The 19091-nt window shown below is 43.7% G+C and overlaps 1 protein-coding gene across 6 annotated transcripts in view; it reads left to right on the plus strand.

The window, feature by feature from the left end:
* The window catches only part of EIF2AK4 (eukaryotic translation initiation factor 2 alpha kinase 4), a 107839-nt gene that overhangs the window by 47689 nt on the left and 41059 nt on the right, over positions 1 to 19091 (plus strand). For all 6 annotated transcript variants that reach the window (XM_013055406.2, XM_004751077.3, XM_004751078.3 and 3 more), the window contains 9 exons: positions 1835 to 1941; positions 2520 to 2677; positions 5805 to 6268; positions 6777 to 6840; positions 9357 to 9440; positions 11110 to 11232; positions 13454 to 13558; positions 15433 to 15487; positions 16267 to 16346. In XM_013055406.2, coding sequence (XP_012910860.1) covers positions 1835 to 1941; positions 2520 to 2677; positions 5805 to 6268; positions 6777 to 6840; positions 9357 to 9440; positions 11110 to 11232; positions 13454 to 13558; positions 15433 to 15487; positions 16267 to 16346 — 1240 coding nt within the window. The remainder of the gene's footprint in view (positions 1 to 1834; positions 1942 to 2519; positions 2678 to 5804; positions 6269 to 6776; positions 6841 to 9356; positions 9441 to 11109; positions 11233 to 13453; positions 13559 to 15432; positions 15488 to 16266; positions 16347 to 19091) is intronic.

The following is a 19091-nucleotide window of genomic DNA, read 5'->3' on the forward strand; positions in this document are numbered from 1 at the left end:
CCTTTCTTCTGTCTGGCTGTTCCTGAGCCATATATCCTTCCATAAGAAACTGGTACTCTGGTAAATAAAATGTTCCTCCGACTTCTGTGAAGCACACTATCAGACCAGTTGAACCCAAGGAGGAGGGGGTTGTTGGAATCTCCAGTCTCTAGCTGGTTAGTTGAAAGCAAGGTTGTGATTGGCATCTGCAAGGGGTTGAGAGTCAGTCCTAAGGGACCGAGCCCTCAAGTTGGGGGTCTGATGGTCTGATGCTATCTCCAGGTAGATTGCGTCAGATTGAGTAGAATTGTAGGACACCCAACTGGCGTTGGAGGATTGCTTGGTGGTTTGGTGGTTCCCCCCCACCGCCACAGCCCCTCCAACGTGGAATTGTGTACAGAACTTTTGCATGATAAATGAAAAAAGCAAGTTGAGGATAATGTAAGATGATGTAGTTTAAAAAAAAAAAAAAAAGATATCCACAAAGCAATTCTGTTATTTTTTATAAGATTGTGTTAAATGCATAGAAAAATGTCTGGAATGACAAGACATGAGAGGAGAGGAATTGGAGAGAGATGGGGGGTTATCATTATCAGTAATATTTTAATATTTGCACAGAGAAGGTTTTTTGTTTTACTGGTGGAGTTAAAATTAATCTTAAATTTTTGGGGGGACCATATCTTACACAAATGCTTTTACTGTGGTCTTTTCCATTTCAAGGTATGCAATTAGGAGTGCTTTGCAGTGGTAACTGCCATCACTTTATAGGTGATAAGTACAGAATTCACAGTGATAATTGGTTCTTTGAAATACACTAATTGATAATTAGGGTCAGGTGCTACCGGGTGGTGCTACTTGGGTCATTGTCATAAGAGACAAACAGTTTAGGTTAGTTAGAAAAGTGGTTCCCAGACTTGAGCTTGGATTGAAACCATCTGGACACCTTGGTAAAGCACAGATTACTGCCCCGACCACCAGAGTTGCTGATTTCCTAGGATAGGTTTGGAATAGAATTTTTAAGAAATTTCCAGGTCCTACTGGTACTGATGCGCCTGGTCAGGGACCCCACCTTGAGAACCACTGGGTTAAAGGTGTGGCTTGTCTTCATTAGAAGGCAAAAGTGATTTAATAGAATAACAAACAAGGTTCAAGGAATGAGGTATATGATAAAATGTGGGGCTTTTTAAAAGTAGTCCTTAACTGTTAACAAGTTACATCCTATCATGATGTTAAGTTTCTCATTTTGGGGCCCAAACCTGTATCAGCCGTCAGATTTGCTTTCCTTTTGGAAAGCTTTGTTTTTCACTGGTCCCTGGAGAGGCTTAATGTAGGATGGGAGGTCATTACACTATTCAGTGGGCGTGCAAATTCCTAACTTGTGCTTTTTTTTTTTTTTTTTAAGGTTTTATTTATTTATTTGACAGAGATCACAAGTAGACAGAGAGGCAGGCAGAGAGAGAGGGGGAAGCAGGCTCCCTGCCAGGCAGAGAGCCTGGTATGGGGCTTGATCCCAGGACCCTGAGATCATGACCCAAGCTGAAGGCAAAGGCTTAACTCACTGAGCCACCCAGGTGCCCCTATAAGTTGGGCTATATTAAACCTGTAAAAAAAAAAAACCTATTCCACAAGGTAAGTCTTCCTGCTTCTAAAGACTATATATTTTTTGATACCCCACTTACTCCCAGTGGTCAGCATGTATTCGCTTAGGAGTGCATTTTGGTCTGTAAGCAACAGGTGTTCTCTAATGTATACTTAACCTTAAAATAAACCTATAAATCAAAAAATAAACCCTTGGATTAACGAATCCAGTGATTATTTTCTGCATCGCTGAGATACTCTCTGCCCTCTCACTGAGGTGTGTGTGCTTGGACGACAAGGAGAGATGGAGTGCCCAGCAGCTGTTGAAACACAGCTTTATCAATCCTCAGCCAAAAATGTCTTTGTTGGAACAAAGTCCTGAAGGTGAGTCTGTTACCGCTCTTTCCGTGAACGCCTGTTTGACCTAAATTATTTTGAAAGTATGCAGAAACCTAAGACTGGAACGGACTGCCTGGATCATTTATTTTAACTATTTTATGCCAAGCTGTACATAAATCCATTCATTGAATGTGTACTGTGTGCACGGAACCGTTTTTGCCATCCTGGTTTCCAGCCTTGACCATTGGATTGTCCGTTGGATTGTCCGCCGGGATAGCCTCTTTCGGTGTTGGGTACCCTTCGTGTCCTGTCACCTTCTTGCCATGGAACTAGATTTCCCTGTTGCTACTCACGAACAGATTAAGGAACCCCAGTAGAGCTGGTTGGGTTCTGGCTCTCCTGTGCAGTCATTCCCTTACTGGAGATCTCACTCAGCACCTACTGTATGTTCTACCTCCTTGAAGGAGAACCAGGTGAAGAAAAGGCTTGAAGGGTCTGTGCTGGGTGGGAGGTCCCTGTTCTAACTACGGGTTGGGTCGCCTCCTTCCAGCGCCGGCTTTGTTGTTGAGTTCTGCACCTCTTGCTATTTTTCTCATGCCTTGTTGCCTCTCGTTTTATCTCAGATTCTGGAGGACAGGATTATGTTGAGACTGTTATTCCTAGGAAGCAGCTACCCAGCGCAGCATTCTTCACTGAGACCCAGAGACAGTTCTCCCGGTATTTCATTGAGTTTGAAGAACTACAGCTTCTCGGCAAAGGAGCCTTTGGAGCTGTCATCAAGGTGAGCTACAGAGTTGTGCCCCGGCCCTTTCTGCAGACTCAGAGCTCTCTTTTGAGCACGGGTAGAGACATACATAGGATCATTTGAAACCACAATGCTCATCACCTTCGCAGAGTTAAAGGCTTTACTTTGAGTCTCAGTGGACATGTGACCATACATCATCTCCTCCCCCTTGCTCCAGGCAGCACATTAACATGCACATTAACATGAAAACCCCACAATTACACCGGCTTCAAGTGGAGCCAAGCCCTTGGTGTGAAAACTATCTTTCTGTGCTTTGGTTCAGAAAGCAAATTGTCCTTTTTGTCCCATTTTCTTTCAGAGGTGCTGTAGATTAAAGGACTGCGAGGTTAGAGCTAGGGTGGACCTCACTAGGAAATGGCCCCAGATGGTCTCAGTGGCTTTTATTTTCCATCTGTTACTGAGAAAGAAAATGAGTGGTGCATTATGAAGGCATGCTATCATTAGGTCTTCTCTTCTGCTTTCTGGTCTCTTTGGGTGACTTATGATTACCTGCCCCTTGAGAAAGAGATTTCAGCTGTTCTTGTGTAATTTTAAGTATTTTGACCTCAGGAGGTCCAGGCTAATCATGTATTATTAAATCCATATAAGACATGTTACCTCTCACAGAATAAAATGGCCTACCATCAAGAGGGCATATGCCTGTTTAGGATTTGAGAGTGTTATTAGGGAGAGTTAGTGGGATTATTGTGGAAGTCCTTTTATAGCAACTCCCCCAAATAAAAAGATTTTCTATGGTAATCAGAGACAGAAAGATAATCTTAAGTTTGCTGAGAGGAAGTTAGAGGATTATGGAAGATTTTCAACTCTCTTCATGAAAGTATAGACATTATTGTTAGATGGCTAAAGAGACCTACTGTGGGCAGATAGTCCTGATTAGAGGATCCCAGTGCTGTACAGAGGAGTGGGTGACTGATGTATATGTTACTGCTTTAACTCACACCATAATTTTGATCAAGTCCTTTAACTTGTTTGTGTTTTCATCCTTGAATGTGAGACAGTGTCAAACTCCATTTCCTTACAAGTACTTAAAAATAATGAGAAGGCTCATATAATAAAAACAACTAGTAATTTAAGCCCCTGAATTTTCCTGTGTTTTTTCCCTCTGAGAGGCTACAGCCCTCACACTCCCATCTCTCTTTCTGGGTTAGGGTCGGGCATTTCTGTTCAGTCATCTGGCATTGCCTATGCACTTGGCCCCATTATGGTTCAGGCACCTTTCCACTGTCATCAGTGAATCCCTGGGACGTTGCAGTGTAGTGAGCTCCACACCCCAGTCAGTGACTCCAGGCCTTCATGATGTGTTCTGAGACTCAAGGTCAAAGGCAATGTCAAGACTTCCCACTATTTCCTACTCTATTAATGATGTAGCAGAAAGAGAACACAGGGCCATAGCTTTTTGGAGCACATTCCATATTTCAGGTTCTGTGCCAGATGGCTCACAAACCTTGTCTTTCAGTTTCGTGACATTGTTATGAAATAAGTATTATCCTCATTTTTCCAATGAGGTTACTGACCTTCAGAGAAGTTACATAATTTGTATGAGGTTACATCCATGCAATAAGAGAGGAAACCAGCATTCAGACTTCTATCTATTCTACTCAAAAGCGTATTTCTTACCACTGTTCCCACACAACAGTAATCTGAAACTCAATTTTATAGTACTCCCTTTTCATTCTAATTGGAACCTATGAGAATGATGCTTTATTTTGTATTTTATAATCAACTGGTTGTTCCCTCTGCCCGTGGGAGGTTGCTTTTCATCACTTCAGTTGACTTGCACCTTGGGTCCAGAATGTTCTGTTGAACAAAATTTGGTAAAAGTTAACTTCAGTCAACCGAGTGGCATCCTGTGACTGCCCAAGAAAAAGTGTCTCTAATGCAGAATGTGGAGACTTTGAAACTTTCTCTTGTCTTTATTTTTTGTGTTCTTAATCACATTGTTCTGGTCTTAAAACATACCATCAATCATAAATTTTTTTTAAGATCTATTTTATTTAATTTAATCTTTAAAAAATTTATGACTGATGGTATGTTCTAAATATTTATTTTATTTTATTTATTAGAGAGAGAGAGCATGAGAGGGGAAAGGTCAGAGGGAGAAGCAGACTCCCCGCTGAGCAGGAGCCCCATTTAGGACTCAATCCCGGGACTCTAGGATCACAACCCGAGCCGAGGGTAGTTGCCTAACCAACTGAGCCCCCCAGGTGCCCCAGTTAGTATATTTTTAAAGATTTATTTATTTGACATAGAGGGAGACACAGCATAAGTAGGAGGGGCAGAAGGAGAGGGAGAGAGAGAATCTCAAGCAGATTCCCTGCTGAGCATAGAGCCCCACATAGGTCTCGAGCTCACAACCCTGAGATGATGACCTGAGTGAAAACCAAAAGTCCTCACTTAAGGAACTGTATCACCCAGGTGCCCTCAAAATAATTAGCATTTTACAAAAAAAAAATTTTTTTTTGAAGATTTTATTTATTTATTTGACAGAGAGAGATCACAAGTAGGCAGAGAGACAGGCCGGCAGGGGGGAGGAAGCAGGCTCTGTGCTGAGCAGAGAGCCCGATGTGGGGCTCGATCCCAGGACCCTGGGATCATGACCTGAGCCGAAAGCAGAGGCCTTAACCCACTGAGCCACCCAGGCACCCCAATAATTAGCATTAAAAAAAAATATTTTGCTTATTTATTTGACAGAGACACAGCGAGAGAGAGAACACAAGCAGGGGGAGTGAAAGAGGGAGAAGCAGGCTTCCTGCTGAGCAAGGAGCCCTATGTGGGGCTTAATCCCACTGCCCTGGGATCATGACCTGAGCGGAAGGCAGACGCTTAATCTGCTGAGCCACCTAGGCGCCCTCTCCAGGTCCTAATTAAGCTAAATATACATGTTGTTTGGGGTGAGATGTTTTCTAGGGATTTCGGCAGTCAAGACTTTGTTCAGCTTAAGAGACTAAAATATGTGGCTCTCTACTGTAGTAACTGTTGCTTCTCCCTGAGAATTCAGGGCTCCCCAGGGACGGCTTGGGGTCATGGGCTACAAATACCAGTCCGCGAGGCTCATAGCAGCTGACGGGCACCTGTTTCCTTCCTCTCCCGTGCTCCACGGCAGGTGCAGAACAAGCTGGATGGCTGCTGCTACGCAGTGAAGCGCATCCCCATCAACCCGGCCAGCAGGCACTTCCGCAGGATCAAGGGCGAGGTGACACTGCTGTCGCGCCTGCATCATGAGAACATCGTGCGCTACTACAATGCCTGGATTGAGAGATATGAGCGGCCGGTGGGCTCGGCGATGCTGCCCCCGGACTCGGACTCGGACTCACGGCCCCAAACATGGGATGCGCCAGCTCCGTCCCAGCAGCCGGTGTGCTGCGGCGGGCCTAATGGCCCCGGCAGCGTGGAGGCGGCCGCGCCCCCGCCCATCCTCAGCTCGGTGGAGTGGAGCACGTCGGGCGAGCGCTCGGCCAGCGCCCGCTTCCAGCCCGCCGGCCCGGGCTCCAGCAGCGACGAGGAGGACGACGACGATGAGGACGACGACGAGGACGAGCACGAGGGCATGTTCCGGCAACCATTCCTGTAAGAGCACCCGTGGGGGTGCCAGGCCCACGCCCCGGGAGAGGGGATTCAGTTAGAAACCCAGGCTGTCACCATGTTGAAGTGCAGAATTGTGTGTTTAGAGGGGAACCAGATTCAATCCAAAGGTTTTATTCCCTGTTGGCGTCTTCAAAAGCGCTCTAAAACCCAAGCCCCGAAGAAAGGATAAATAGAAATTCCTTTCAATACTTCGTCTTCTTAGTACCATTGACAGCAAGTTTTTAAAAGAGCATTCTTTTGGATAGGGGCTTCCAACTCCGGGATATTTAAAAACTAACCTGGAAGCTTGACATAGGGCCAACTGCGGTTCTGACAAGTCAGGAATTGTGATCCTAAAAGTTGGTGCATCTCAGAAGACACCCTGATCCATCTTGTTTTTCCTGGTTTGATTTCATTCTGTCCAGTGAGAGACAGTCAATCATGACTCTTAGCTGTGGAATTCTAACAGAGAATTTGATTTCTTTAGTATTTCTCTGTTTCTCTTTTTAAGACCTGCTTCAGATTCTGACAGCGATATCATCTTTGAAGATGAGAACAGTAAGAGTCAGAATCAGGTAAATATATAAATAGAAATTACACCTTTTTCTCAGGGATGGCCATGTAAGAAAACTAGTGCTTGATGTTAAAAACCCTGGGTGGAACAGTAAAGCCTCACTCTAATAGGCCGATATAGAAATTATCAATTTTAAAACACGATAGTTTAATTTATTATTCATGGGCCTTATATTTTAGATTGTCCACATAACCACACATACCTGTTTTTAGAGGGGAGGAGTAAATTGACATGCTGGGTTTTGTTTTGTCTTGCTTTTTTGAATGAACACCATTTCCTAGAAGATTTGGGGAAACTTGATGTGGTTGGAGATAGGGATCGATTTAAGTAATTAAAGAGCCTATTAGAGTTATGTTGGTCTCTATGACCAGTTAATCTGGATTACTGTCTAGCACAGTGTTTTAGCACTGAGTCATGATCCTGAACCGGCAATGAAAGAGGTTTTCAGGCCTGCAGCCAGCTTTATTTAATTTTTAGTGCTGTAGGGAAGAGTGGAGACCATGCATCACACTAGGAAAAGTAACCTGTGTGTATACCATGTCTCACATGAGTCTGTGAATTGGGTATGATATAAAATATATTTCTTCATGTGGGTCACGGTCTGAAAAGTCTTTTGAAAAACACCGTTTGAGGCCTTGGACCCCACGCAGTCCTGCATCCTCCTCTGCCCAGACTAGCAGAGCCCCCGATCGCCGCTGCGTGGCACTGACAACTAGGACTGGCCGTTGTTAATGCAGAGGAAACTTCCATGAGAGGGGGTAGAGTGCCACGACTTCATTTCTAGGAATAAAAATAGAATTGTAAGCCATTATAAGGGTACATTTGTAGTAGATAAAAGTCTACATGTGGGCCCTGATAAGCAGCTAAATTGATTTGAAGGAGGTTTGAATGCATTCTCTGGCATTTTTTAGAAATGTTTTTTTAAATTAAAAGAACCTTAAAGTCTTCTTAGTTTAAATTTATAAATTATAGAGGCATCTGCTTGACTCCGTCAGTTAAGTGTCTGCCTTGGGCTCAGATCATGATCCTGCAGTGCCAGGATCAAGCCCTACATCTGGCTCCCTGCTCAGGGGGGAGTCTGCTTCTCTCTCTGCCCCTCCCCTGCTCATACTCTGTGTGCTCGCTCTCTTTCAAATAAATAAATAAAATCTTTAAAAAATATATAAATTACAACCTACTGCTTTTATTTGAGCATTAGCTATACGTTTAATTATTACAGGAGCACCAAATTTACAATCCTGGTTTTGCTTCTTAAGGGCAACATCCCATGAGCATTCTAATTGATGAGTAGAAGCCTCCAAGAGATTAACAGTCTTCTACAGATAATCTCCAGGGTATATAAATGATTCAAGAGTAGAACTTGACTGTTTGCAGAACAGAGCTGCCTTTTCTTTTTCTTTGCTAAAGGAAAAATGTTGAAAAATGCTTCCACAAACTAAATCATAAACCGTCAAATAAGATCTAATGCTTTTTCCTTAGCCAATCCTTTTCCCCCAGGTGGTTGTGTTGAGGGGAAATGCTTAAATACATTTATGAGAAGAATAAAAGAACTTTTTTTTTTTTTTTAAGTTTTTATTTGTCGGAGAGCACGATCAGGGGGAGCAGCAGGCAGAGGGAGAAGCACGTTCTCCGTTGAGCTAGGAACCCGATGTGGGACTTGATCCCCAAACCCTGAGATCATGACCTGAGCCCAAGGCAGAGGCTCAACCAACTGAGCCACCCAGGCATCCCTAAAAGAACTTTAAAAAAGGGGGTGGGGCACAAGAGTTAGAAATGACCTGTAGGGGAAGAATAGAGTGGAAAAGCATTCTGGACGATCGGTCACAGTGAGTGGCAGCCGAGTGCCGGTTCCTCAGTGGCACTGCCCAGAGGGCAGTGTGCCTTTCAGTAATATCTTCCCATTTAAGTTGATTGAGCTGAAGATAGATCTCTCTTCTTCCCAAAGTAAGCCTACCATCAAAGAAAGGTATTCCATTTCATCTGAAACCTTTAAAATACTAGCCTGTAGACAACAGTTGACTTGGAATCTTTCTGTCGATCACACAACCGTAATAGGTACCTACTTCCTATTTTCCCCCATCATTATTCTATATAGTGACATACCTGTAAACTCTACAGTAGATTCTGGTAATAGCACAGTTGCCTTTGAAGTGCTGGTGGTGTCTAAAGGACAGAGGCTGCGTCCTGCTTGGTCCTCCTCTCTGAGGCGATAGGATGTTGGCCTGTCGGGTGAGGGTGGGCACAAAGAGCCTGAGGAGGGTGATGATCGTGTTACCATTTTTTTTTTTAAATATTTTATTTATTTATTTATTTGACAGAGAGAGAGAGAGATCACAAGTAGTCAGAGAGGCAGGAAGGAGGGGCAGGCTCCCCGCCAAACAGAGAGCCTGATGTAGGGCTCAATTCCAGGACCCTGGGATCATGACCTGAGCCAAAGGCAGAGGCTTAACCCACTCAGCCACCCAGGTGCCCCCCTGTTCCCATTTTTTGAGTTCTCCCGTGTTCCTCTTGGATTAGAATGAAGACTGCAATGGGAAGAACAGTTGCCATGAAAGTGAGCCATCAGCTGTTGTTGAAGCTGTGCATTATCTGTATATCCAGGTGAGATCCTGTGCGCCGCGCTCGTTCACACAGCGCCTCCCGGTGGTCGCTGGTGGGAATGTTGTGGGAGGCTAGAGCAAGACACAAGGCAGAGGAGGGATCAGTGGCACGGCCAAAGGTGAATTGAGGGGAGATAGTTGCAGCCCAGACGCCCTGACCCCCAGCCTTGAACTCGTGTTTTCTGTACCATAGCAGGGGATGGTATAGGGCGGTGGGTACAGGCTCTGGACTCAGTCTGAGTAAGTTCTCCTTCTGGATCCCCCAGTCACAGCTGTGGGAGCTCAGGCAAGTTTCTTTTGCATTCTGTGCCCATCTAGCTATTCAGTGACTTGTGAAGAATAAGAAAAGTAACACTTTTAAGGTCACAAAACCATGTCTGAGTTCTGTAAGCGCTAGACTTGCACGTACCGAAGTTCCACTCTAACAAGCTGGATCTGGACAAGTAAGGTGTGATGCAGACATATCCTGCATGTGCAGAAGAAACCCCAGGGTAGCCTCAGGCCAAGTGCCTAAAGTCCTAGAACCTCTGGGTGACAGGAACCCTGGGTAAGCCACTTCCAATGGGGCTTTACTAAAAGGAAGCAGACTTCTCTGCCTGAGGGCCAGAGTCCCAGACCCTGGTGAGCCCTGCTAGCAGAGGCACAATTGCAGACCCATGAGGAACATTCTGCCTCTGCCCCAAGTGAATAGGACTGTGGGGCCTTATTAGTATTTGCAGTCCTATCGGTAAGTAGGCAGATCTGAAATGTCAGATGCAGTAGTGTGTTCCAGAAGGGAAGCCTCAGACAAGTAGATGTTTCAAAAGACACTAATTAGGTGGCTGCTTTTAATTTTTCCCTAATATAAACATCGCCAATGTACCACTCACACGCAGAATAAAGCATTTGTCCTCTAAACCACTAACTGAAGTCTGTACTCTGTGCGTTCAGTCTCTAGACAGTTATGAGTCAGAGGTACGCAGGGGAGGTGTGTCTGGAGGTGTGATAAGATCACAGTCTGAGAGTCCCAAGCCCTCGTGAGGGCTCAGCGATGAGTCAGAATCTCGAGGTGGTTATTCAGAGCATGAAGCACTGGTTTGAAACCCATAGGCCAGTTGCATAAATCAAAGGCTACATGCTGATTGAAGATTTAAATGATACTGCATTGTTTTCTGATCCATTAATATTTAAGAAGGGATGAGAAAGACCCTTGTCCTGGATGTTTGGATATTTACAGCATTTTACTCTGGACTTGAAGGTCACTGTCACTAGTTCAAAGTACAAATGAGGAAGGCTCATGATGTCGTTAGATTTTTAATTAGCCTTTCTTGGAAATTTGGGTTTGGAAATGGTCATGTGAAACAAGTTTACTTAATTCTCAGTTTTTTCATTATTTGAAAAAGAATGAAATCATTTATGACAAGGACTTTAAACAAGTCTTATTTTTTAATGAATGATAATAAAAATTAAAAGGGTTATGTTGAGGTGCTGTGATAATGTCTCTCTCTCCCCCCCCCCCAAATTTTTTTAAATAGTTGGATTCTTTCCTCAAAAAAAAATTTAAGCCTTGCCTTTAAGTACTTAAAATCCACAGCACATGTTTTAAAATGGAAGATTACGTTAATCGCCATTGTCTGCCTTAATTGAAACCGTATACAATCAAATGCTGCCTGGTTTGTTCTTGTCCCCAGATGGAGTACTGTGAGAAGAGCACTTTGCGTGACACCATTGACCAGGGGCTATATCTGGACACTGTCAGACTCTGGAGGCTTTTTCGAGAGATTCTGGATGGATTGGCATATATCCATGAGAAAGTAAACTTTACAACATTTCATACCTGAAAACTTATGCTTGTATAAAACTGATGACAAAAAAAATATTGTGAGATTAGAGAAAAACAGAAACAGAGGGAAAATTATGGGTATATTGAAATTTATTTTTATAGGTCAGACATATCAAAAGACATGTATATAGTATAAGGTATCAGAGTTCAAAGAAAAGATTGAGGGTTAGGACAGGGGTCAGCAAACTGTGGCCATGGGGTCAAATCCAACCTCCATCTGCTTTTATATGAACTGTAAGCTAAGAATGTCTTTTATAATTTTTTTGTTAAAAGATGTTATTTATTTATTTAACAGACAGAGCACAGGGAGGAGAAGAGGCAGAAGGAGAAGGTAGAATCAGGCTTCCCACCAAGCAGGGAGTGGAATTCCATCCCAGGACCCTGGGATCATGACCTGAGCTGAAGGCAGACGCTTAACCACTGAGCCACCCAGGCGCCCCTACATTTTTTTTTTCTTTTTTTAAGTAGACTCCTACACCTAGCATGGAGTCCAGTGCAGGGCTTGAATTCACAATCCTGAGATCAAGATCTGAGCTGAGCTCAAGAGTCAAGTACTTAACTAACTGAGCCACCAAGGTGCCCAGCTTTTACATGTGTAAAGGATTATTTAAAAAAAAAAAAAAAAATCAGAAGAAGAATATTCCATGACACATGAAAATTCTGTGAAATTCAAGTTTTAGTGTCCACAATAAAGTTTTACTCAAACAGGGCCATGCTCATTTGTTTACATATTGCCTATGGCTGTGTTTGTGTTACAGCTGTGGGGCTGAATAGTTGTGACAGAGACTGTGAGGCCTGTAACGTGTAAGATATTTATCTGACCCTTTAGAAAGAGTTCTCCAACCTCTGGATTAAGCAAAAATGTTTCAACATACACGAAAAGCAAGGGTGGTTACTTCAGTTACTTAGAATAAAGTGAGTGTGGTGAATACAGACCCAGTCATTTGATTCTACTTGGCTTATTGCGGTCCTTCCTAGGACCATGGCGAAATCCAGAAGTCATCTAACAAGGGTAGAGATGAGACTGGAGACACAGCCCACCACATAGTATAAAATGTCATTTTATAAAGCTAGATATTGTCATGACAATGCAAATGCTAATGGACTTAGCTTCAGGATGAAACACTGCTTACATTTTAAAAATGGGATTATCTACCGCATTGGGCAGTGTACATGTGTTTTTTTCCTTTGCATAATTTTCTTTAATCTAAAATGTTTAGACTGTTGTATATTTATACTGAAAAGCCAGGACTGTGATTTACATATGTTAAGTTTATAAATGAGTTGGTGGAGTAAGGTTTGCAGGGTTGGAAATCAAAATGAATTTTAATGACAGCCATTGGAGCTCTTTGATATCTCCCGGGATCCTAGAACTGTGCCCCACATGCACTCTTCTCTACATCTCATTTGCTCAGCTTCTGCTAATGATCTTCTGGGTATCTTATGCTCTGCCACACCTAGAAATGCAAATAGTCACAAGCATATAACAGACCCCATACTTGAGAGGGACTTGTTCTTTTTTTGAAGGAACCCAAATTCATCTTCGTGTAACAGTAAGATGATACCATAAGGTGTTTTTATTATTTTTTAAATTGTTTCCTGTATTATAGTACCTGAAACAGTAAGCATCATGAGGCTGCCATCAGGAAGGGGAGAAAGCCAAGTTCACGTAACAGTTAATCATTGAGCACTTAGGTGTGTGCTAGGGATGCAGATTGAATTAGATTCGCTGTGGAAGGCATTGAAGGCAAGTTGGTACTTGGAAGTGTTGGCACAATTCAGATGAGAGGAGAAAACAAGAATTTATAAGGCAGGGGAATAGGGTGAAGAGAAGAATAGGAGAAGGAAGGAAAATGGTGTGTGTCTTCTCGGCATGGATACAGCTGAGGGTTGATACAGCAGCGTTTTGTGATTCCACAGAGAGATTGGGAACCCGGTGGAGGGAGCCCTTGGATGCCCCCAGGGAACAATTTGGGTTTGACCTCCTCCAGGACCACCAGCAGGTAGACTGGGAGATGTTGGGAAGGTCATTGGCAGGACGGTCAGGAGACAGTGCAGAGGCCAAAACAGCCTGGACCAGTCTGAGGGAGAGGATCTCCTCTGCATCTTGACATTAGGTTGGCCTTTGAGATTAGGAAACAGGTAAACTATAAACTATGCTTGGGAAACAGTTCTTTTTTCTCTTCCATCAGGGAATGATTCACCGGGATTTAAAGCCTGTCAACATTTTTTTAGATTCCGATGACCATGTCAAAATAGGTGATTTTGGTTTAGCAACAGACCATCTGGCCTTCACTGTGAGTATTTTTCAGATTGGACTATGCCTAAAAAAATGAACCTGCATGTCGATTATCCTGTCTTGCAATACTTTCATGGTTATGAGTTGATTAAACTCTGCTCTGTAATCCCCAGGAAATTCTGCAAGTCTGAAGGGGTGAGCCACAAATGATCCCTTAGGCTTAGAAAGGAAAAATACACTATAGTGAGGATGTTCCACCTGAGAGACATAAAATTACTGGTTTCTGGATGATACTGAGGTCAAAGGCATATAATACTTTTTGAAATAATTTGGTCATTTGGCCCACCATTGCCAGGCACTGGGCTTGATGCTTTACCCTTGAGGGGCTTTTCGTTAATTTAAGGAAATAGAGCTCAAAATACCATGGAACACCTGAAGATCCAGTCTTAGTCATCATTATAGAATAGTTGTTCAACATGCAAAGCTAAAATAATGTGAAGAGAAATAGCGATATAAGAGCAAAAGGCAAGAGAAACTTGACATGTGGTTATGAGGACCCAGAAAGGTGGTATAAAGAAACAAAAGAAACAAGCATTTCGGATGGGACTTTAAGGATGGGTGAGAGTCCAGAAGGCTGAGATTGAAGGCAGATCAGGGCAAGAGATCCGAGAGAGAAGGAATAGCATAAGCAAAGGCCGTGGGGTGAATAGATATGACTGTTGGGAGGCCAGCATGTTGTCTGTGACAACACATGACTGTGACAACACATGACTGTGAAGCCTTAGGGGAGACGAGATGATGCTGGAAAGTTGGGGGTTTTTGTAGGTGGCAGGCCTTAAGTGCCCGAGGAAGAGTCTTTTCATAAGATGAAGTTAATAGGCACAAAATCTCTAGTACATGCAATTAATTCCAAGAGTGGTCAGAGATTTAGATCAGTCATAGAACAACCATAGGGACAAAACTAGAAGGTGAGGTTAGGAGTGGAGAGGGAGGAAACAGAAGGGGAACAATGAGAGTGTGGTCCTAAGCAGAACAGCGGGGCATTTTGAAGAGCGCTGATCCCAAGCAAGGAAGGGCCTGATGGTGCGGTCTTGATCCCCAAACGGAAGAATTTAACCTAATATCAGAGGCTGTAATATAGTGAGTAGACAGAGGCACAGGCTGCGGAGGCTCCCTGACCAGGGCTACACACAGTCCTTTCCCTGCCCCTTTATGGCAGTGTGACCTGGGGCAGGTTAAACTCTCCGTACTTCAACTGTACAGCGTGCCTAATGCTAGAACCTACTTCCGAGAGTTGTTGGGTAGATAAAATGAGAGGACAAGGCAAGCCCTCGGAACAGTGCCTGCTGCTGAGAACATGAGAGATGCTGGTATGTGTGATGGTGCCTGTGACAGGACCCTGTGGAGTGGTGACTCAGGGTGGTCTGTGAGATGGTGTCGGCACGGATACAGCTGAGAAAGGCGGGGCTACCTGAGAGGGGCTCATGGTGACAGTGGAGAAGCTGTGGTGACCAGCCTCTAGGAATGAGGAGTAAACATGGCCCCACATGAGGGAACAGCAGCGGGGAAGTTAGAGAGGGAGTTTGTAGTGGTTGTTAATATGCTCTGAACTTTCCTTGTCAGTGGATTTCTGCTTTGGCATTTGCAAACGTGAAAATAAATGGGTTTCTCTTTCGGGGCTTTCTGCCCTGAAGGAGGAGTTCCTCAGCAATGAGCCCTTCTCCTTCTTGGTCTCGGGGGTTTCCAGGGAGTCCCACTTTAGCAGGCTAAATAAACAGACACTATTTAGAGCACAGAAAAAACATTATTGTAGTTAATTCTGTTTTCTGTGGGTAAGTTCTCTGTCGGTCTTGATTTAGAAATGGAGAGGCCATTTCTGTGGAATAACATAACATTTTAAAAGTGGTATTTGACTGGCTTGTATTTTTTTAGGCTGATGGCAAGCAAGATGATACGGCAGATCACTCGATTAAATCAGACCCCTCAGGTAAATCCAGAAGACTGTATGTTTAATTAGTGGATTAAAAAGCAGACCACAGGGGTTTTCTTCTCTGATTCTCTCTCTCTCCTTTACATATAAAAAGCTGTGCAAATATAATGTATACCCCTGAGGAGCTTGGAGATACATATATACCCATGAAACCATCCATCTCAACCTATGTTATAAACATATCCATAACCTCCAGGGTTCCTCCTGCCTTCCTAATTATTAAATTTTGTGGTAAGAACACTCACCATAAGATCTGCTCTCTTAGAAAATTTTTAATATGCCATACAATACAGGTTTCTTAATCTGAAACCTGTTTTTCATCCATAAAGATTTTATTCTAAAGCAAATTACAATTACTCATTAAATTGACAAAACCGTGAGCATGCTTCAGTTATTTTTTTCCCTCTTCACTATCTTAACTAAATTAGAGCTATAGTTAGATAATTGGCTGTCATGGGTAGACGGTTACACTTTGACCCCACAAGCTAATGTGAGGTTACCTCATGACCTGGGATGTCTGGGGTCTTCTCTCTGCACCACCCCTCTGCAAGAGCAGAGACCTCCCATGTGGAACAGAGTCTGTGGCCATACGTGACTTCTGGTTAAACCCTCGGTGAAGTGTGTACTTCGCCTTCCTCTGAAGGCAGTGAAGAGTTAACAGATCATGCCTCATTCCTAAGAAGCTCCCTCTCCTCCTTTTTTCTTTTAAATAAAAATTTGTCTTACCTCCTTAGTCCTCTTATTAGAAAAGTTTCACTTTGTCTTTTTCCATGCAGGCCATCTGACTGGAATGGTTGGTACTGCTTTATATGTAAGCCCAGAGATCCAAGGAAGCAGTAGACCCACGTACAACCAGGTAAAGGGGAAGGTTTCTGGAGCGAAGGGGAGGTCTCAAGGGTAAGATCGTAGGAAGAACATCGTGATCGAGATCATAGCGTTTGGTGTTAATTGCCGCTGCAATGGGAACATTCGTTCATTCATTTATACGACATATCCACATGTATGTCGAGTTGATGACTCCCCTGAAGCTGGCACTGTTGCTGCTAAGGACCTTACTGTCCATCCATCCAGAAAGGATTTTCACTAACCTCGTCCTAAGCTGGGCCCCAGAAATACAGAGAACAGGACAGCTGACTGATAAGACAGGTGTCTTATTCCAGCCCTGGAAGAGCTTAGCCTTTGGTGGATGAAACAGACAATAAATAGGTGAAAACATAAAATAATCACAAATGGTTAAGAAAAGAAATCGACTCCAGAGAGCAGTAGAGGGGCATCATGTCCAGATAAACTGACCAGAGAAGGCTTCCCCAAGAGGATGGCTTTAAGGATAGAGAAGGGACAAGCCACATGAAGTTGGGAGCTGAGAGGAAAAAAGGGTAAGCAAAAGAAATAGCATGCATAAGGAGAAAACCGAGCCAGCACTGGCTTGCCCATTGGAGACCATCAAAAAGAACATCCATGCAGATACAGCCTGGTGAGCGCTGGGGGAGAAAGGCATGAAGCTGGAAAGGAAGATCAAGGTCAAATGATGTAGAGCCAGCTTGGCCTTGAAAAAGGGGTGTGCACAGGGAGCCACTGCAGGGTCTTGAGCAAGAGAGTTCACTCCAGCTGCTGCTGGAGGCTTTGCAGAAGTCAGGTTGGGTGGCTGCTAGCTGGAACCGAGTGGTGGCGGCTGCTGTGGGGAGAAGTGTGCTCAAATAAGACACGTGGTCAAGGGGAGGTTGGGTGGAGATAAGGTAGGGTGATAGGACAGTGCCCAGGTTTCTGCTGGAGCAGTTGGGGGCGGGCTAGTTGTCCAAGATGGGAGAGACAGGAGAGGACAGCAGCAAAATTCTGTTTGGGGGTCATGTTAATTTGGAAATGCCTGATGAGAGATCTACTTATAGATGTTCAGTAGGTTATTGAAGACTCGGGACTTGAGTTCAGTGGAAAGGTTGGAATCAGGTATAAATCCAAGAGTCATCCTCATGGGATTTAAAGCCATGCAGCTGGATGGGATCCCTTAGGGTGAGTGTAGAGCAAAATTTCAAAAATATATTGGGCAGGCAATTCACATCAGAGCATATTTTCAAGCTTACAGTGAACCCCAAACCTGGGTTTCCATTCTGATAAGGAGCACCAGGCAGTGACAGTGGAATTCTATACAGATAGCCAAATACCCAGCGGGGCTGTGGCATGGCGCAGACTCCCTTAGTGCAGCCTCTCCAGAGTTCAGTTTGCCACATGTAATGAAATGCAAGAGGCTCTTTCCACCCTTTGTCCCAGCAATTACCCTTCTTGAAATCTACCCAGAGGAAACAACAACATCCAAAAAGATGGATATAAAAGGGGATTGTCACAGCATTATTTAGAACAGTGGAAAAAAAACTGGTGTTTAAAAATGAATGGCTAAATAAATTACAGGACTTCTGTATAATTGAATACAATATGTCATTAAAATCATGTTTTAGAAGCCTGGTTTGGAAAAATAATACACTAGCTGGAAAATATTCATGCTCTCTTAAGGGAATAAAAATTACAAAATGTATGGTTCTAGTTTTATAGAGTGTGTGTGTGTGTGTGTTTAAAGATTTTATTTATTTATTTGACAGAGAGATTGTAGGTAGGCAGAGAGGCAGGCAGAGAAAGAGAGAGGGGAGAAGCAAGCTCCCTGCCGATCTGGAAACCTGATGCGGGGCTTGATCCCAGGACCCTGAGATCATAACCTGAACCGAAGGCAGAGGCTTAACCCACTGAGCCACCCAAGTGACCCTATTGTGTTTATTTTTAAAAAACGTGAAGGGGGCAGCTCTCTGATATGAGTAGGAAATATACTGGAGCAGTGGGATGATGAGTGAGTGCTGTTTTTCTTGGTGCTCTTCTGGATGTTCACATTTTCTACAACCAATGTGTAGGAAATGCTACAGCATTTAAAACTTGGGAGGTCACTTGGTGATAATTAGTCTGTCCTCCTAATCCTTGAGTCCAGATTCATGCCAGAGTCGCCCCTGAATGTGGCGTGTGTGCCTGTGAGCAGTTTGCTGTGAACAGCCTGCCCCTCGGGAGGACCGTGCTGGCTGCCACACTGCCTTCTGCAGATGGTCCTCTCATCGGCAGCTCCCCGCCTGACCTTCTGCGCTGACTCGCCCCACTTCTTTTTTAGTTGCATTTCCATATTCTGTTAGGATTAGTCACGTCATCTTTCTGTGGTGCCATTATTCTGTCTTCATTGATGGGGCTCTGCAGTCAGTAGCTGACCTTTGCTGTCAACTGCAGATTTTGGTCTGTGTTCCACTATTGAGATGGTTTGTAAAGGTGCAAAGCAAAGCAGATTCCTTTGACAGATCGCAGTTGTCCTTTAGTGATTACTCTCATTGTTTGGCCAGTGATTTTCTATGTCTGTATATAGCTAAACCAGTGACCATGAGTTTTCAAGGAGAGTGTTGGGACATCATATCAAATATTTTATCAGTACTCTAGATCTATTTCTTTTTTTTTTAAAGAAGAAATCAAGTTTTTTCCTAGTATGGCCTATTTTTCCCTTAGGCAGACTTTTTTCCCCAGCTAATAGTGCTTGTCCTGTAATTCCCTGATAAATGACATATTCAAGGCTGTCTAAATA

Source organism: Mustela putorius, unplaced genomic scaffold, assembly GCF_011764305.1.
Source record: "Mustela putorius furo isolate JIRA1106 unplaced genomic scaffold, ASM1176430v1.1 tig00003898_pilon_pilon_pilon, whole genome shotgun sequence".
In the NCBI taxonomy this organism is placed as follows: domain Eukaryota; kingdom Metazoa; phylum Chordata; class Mammalia; order Carnivora; family Mustelidae; genus Mustela; species Mustela putorius.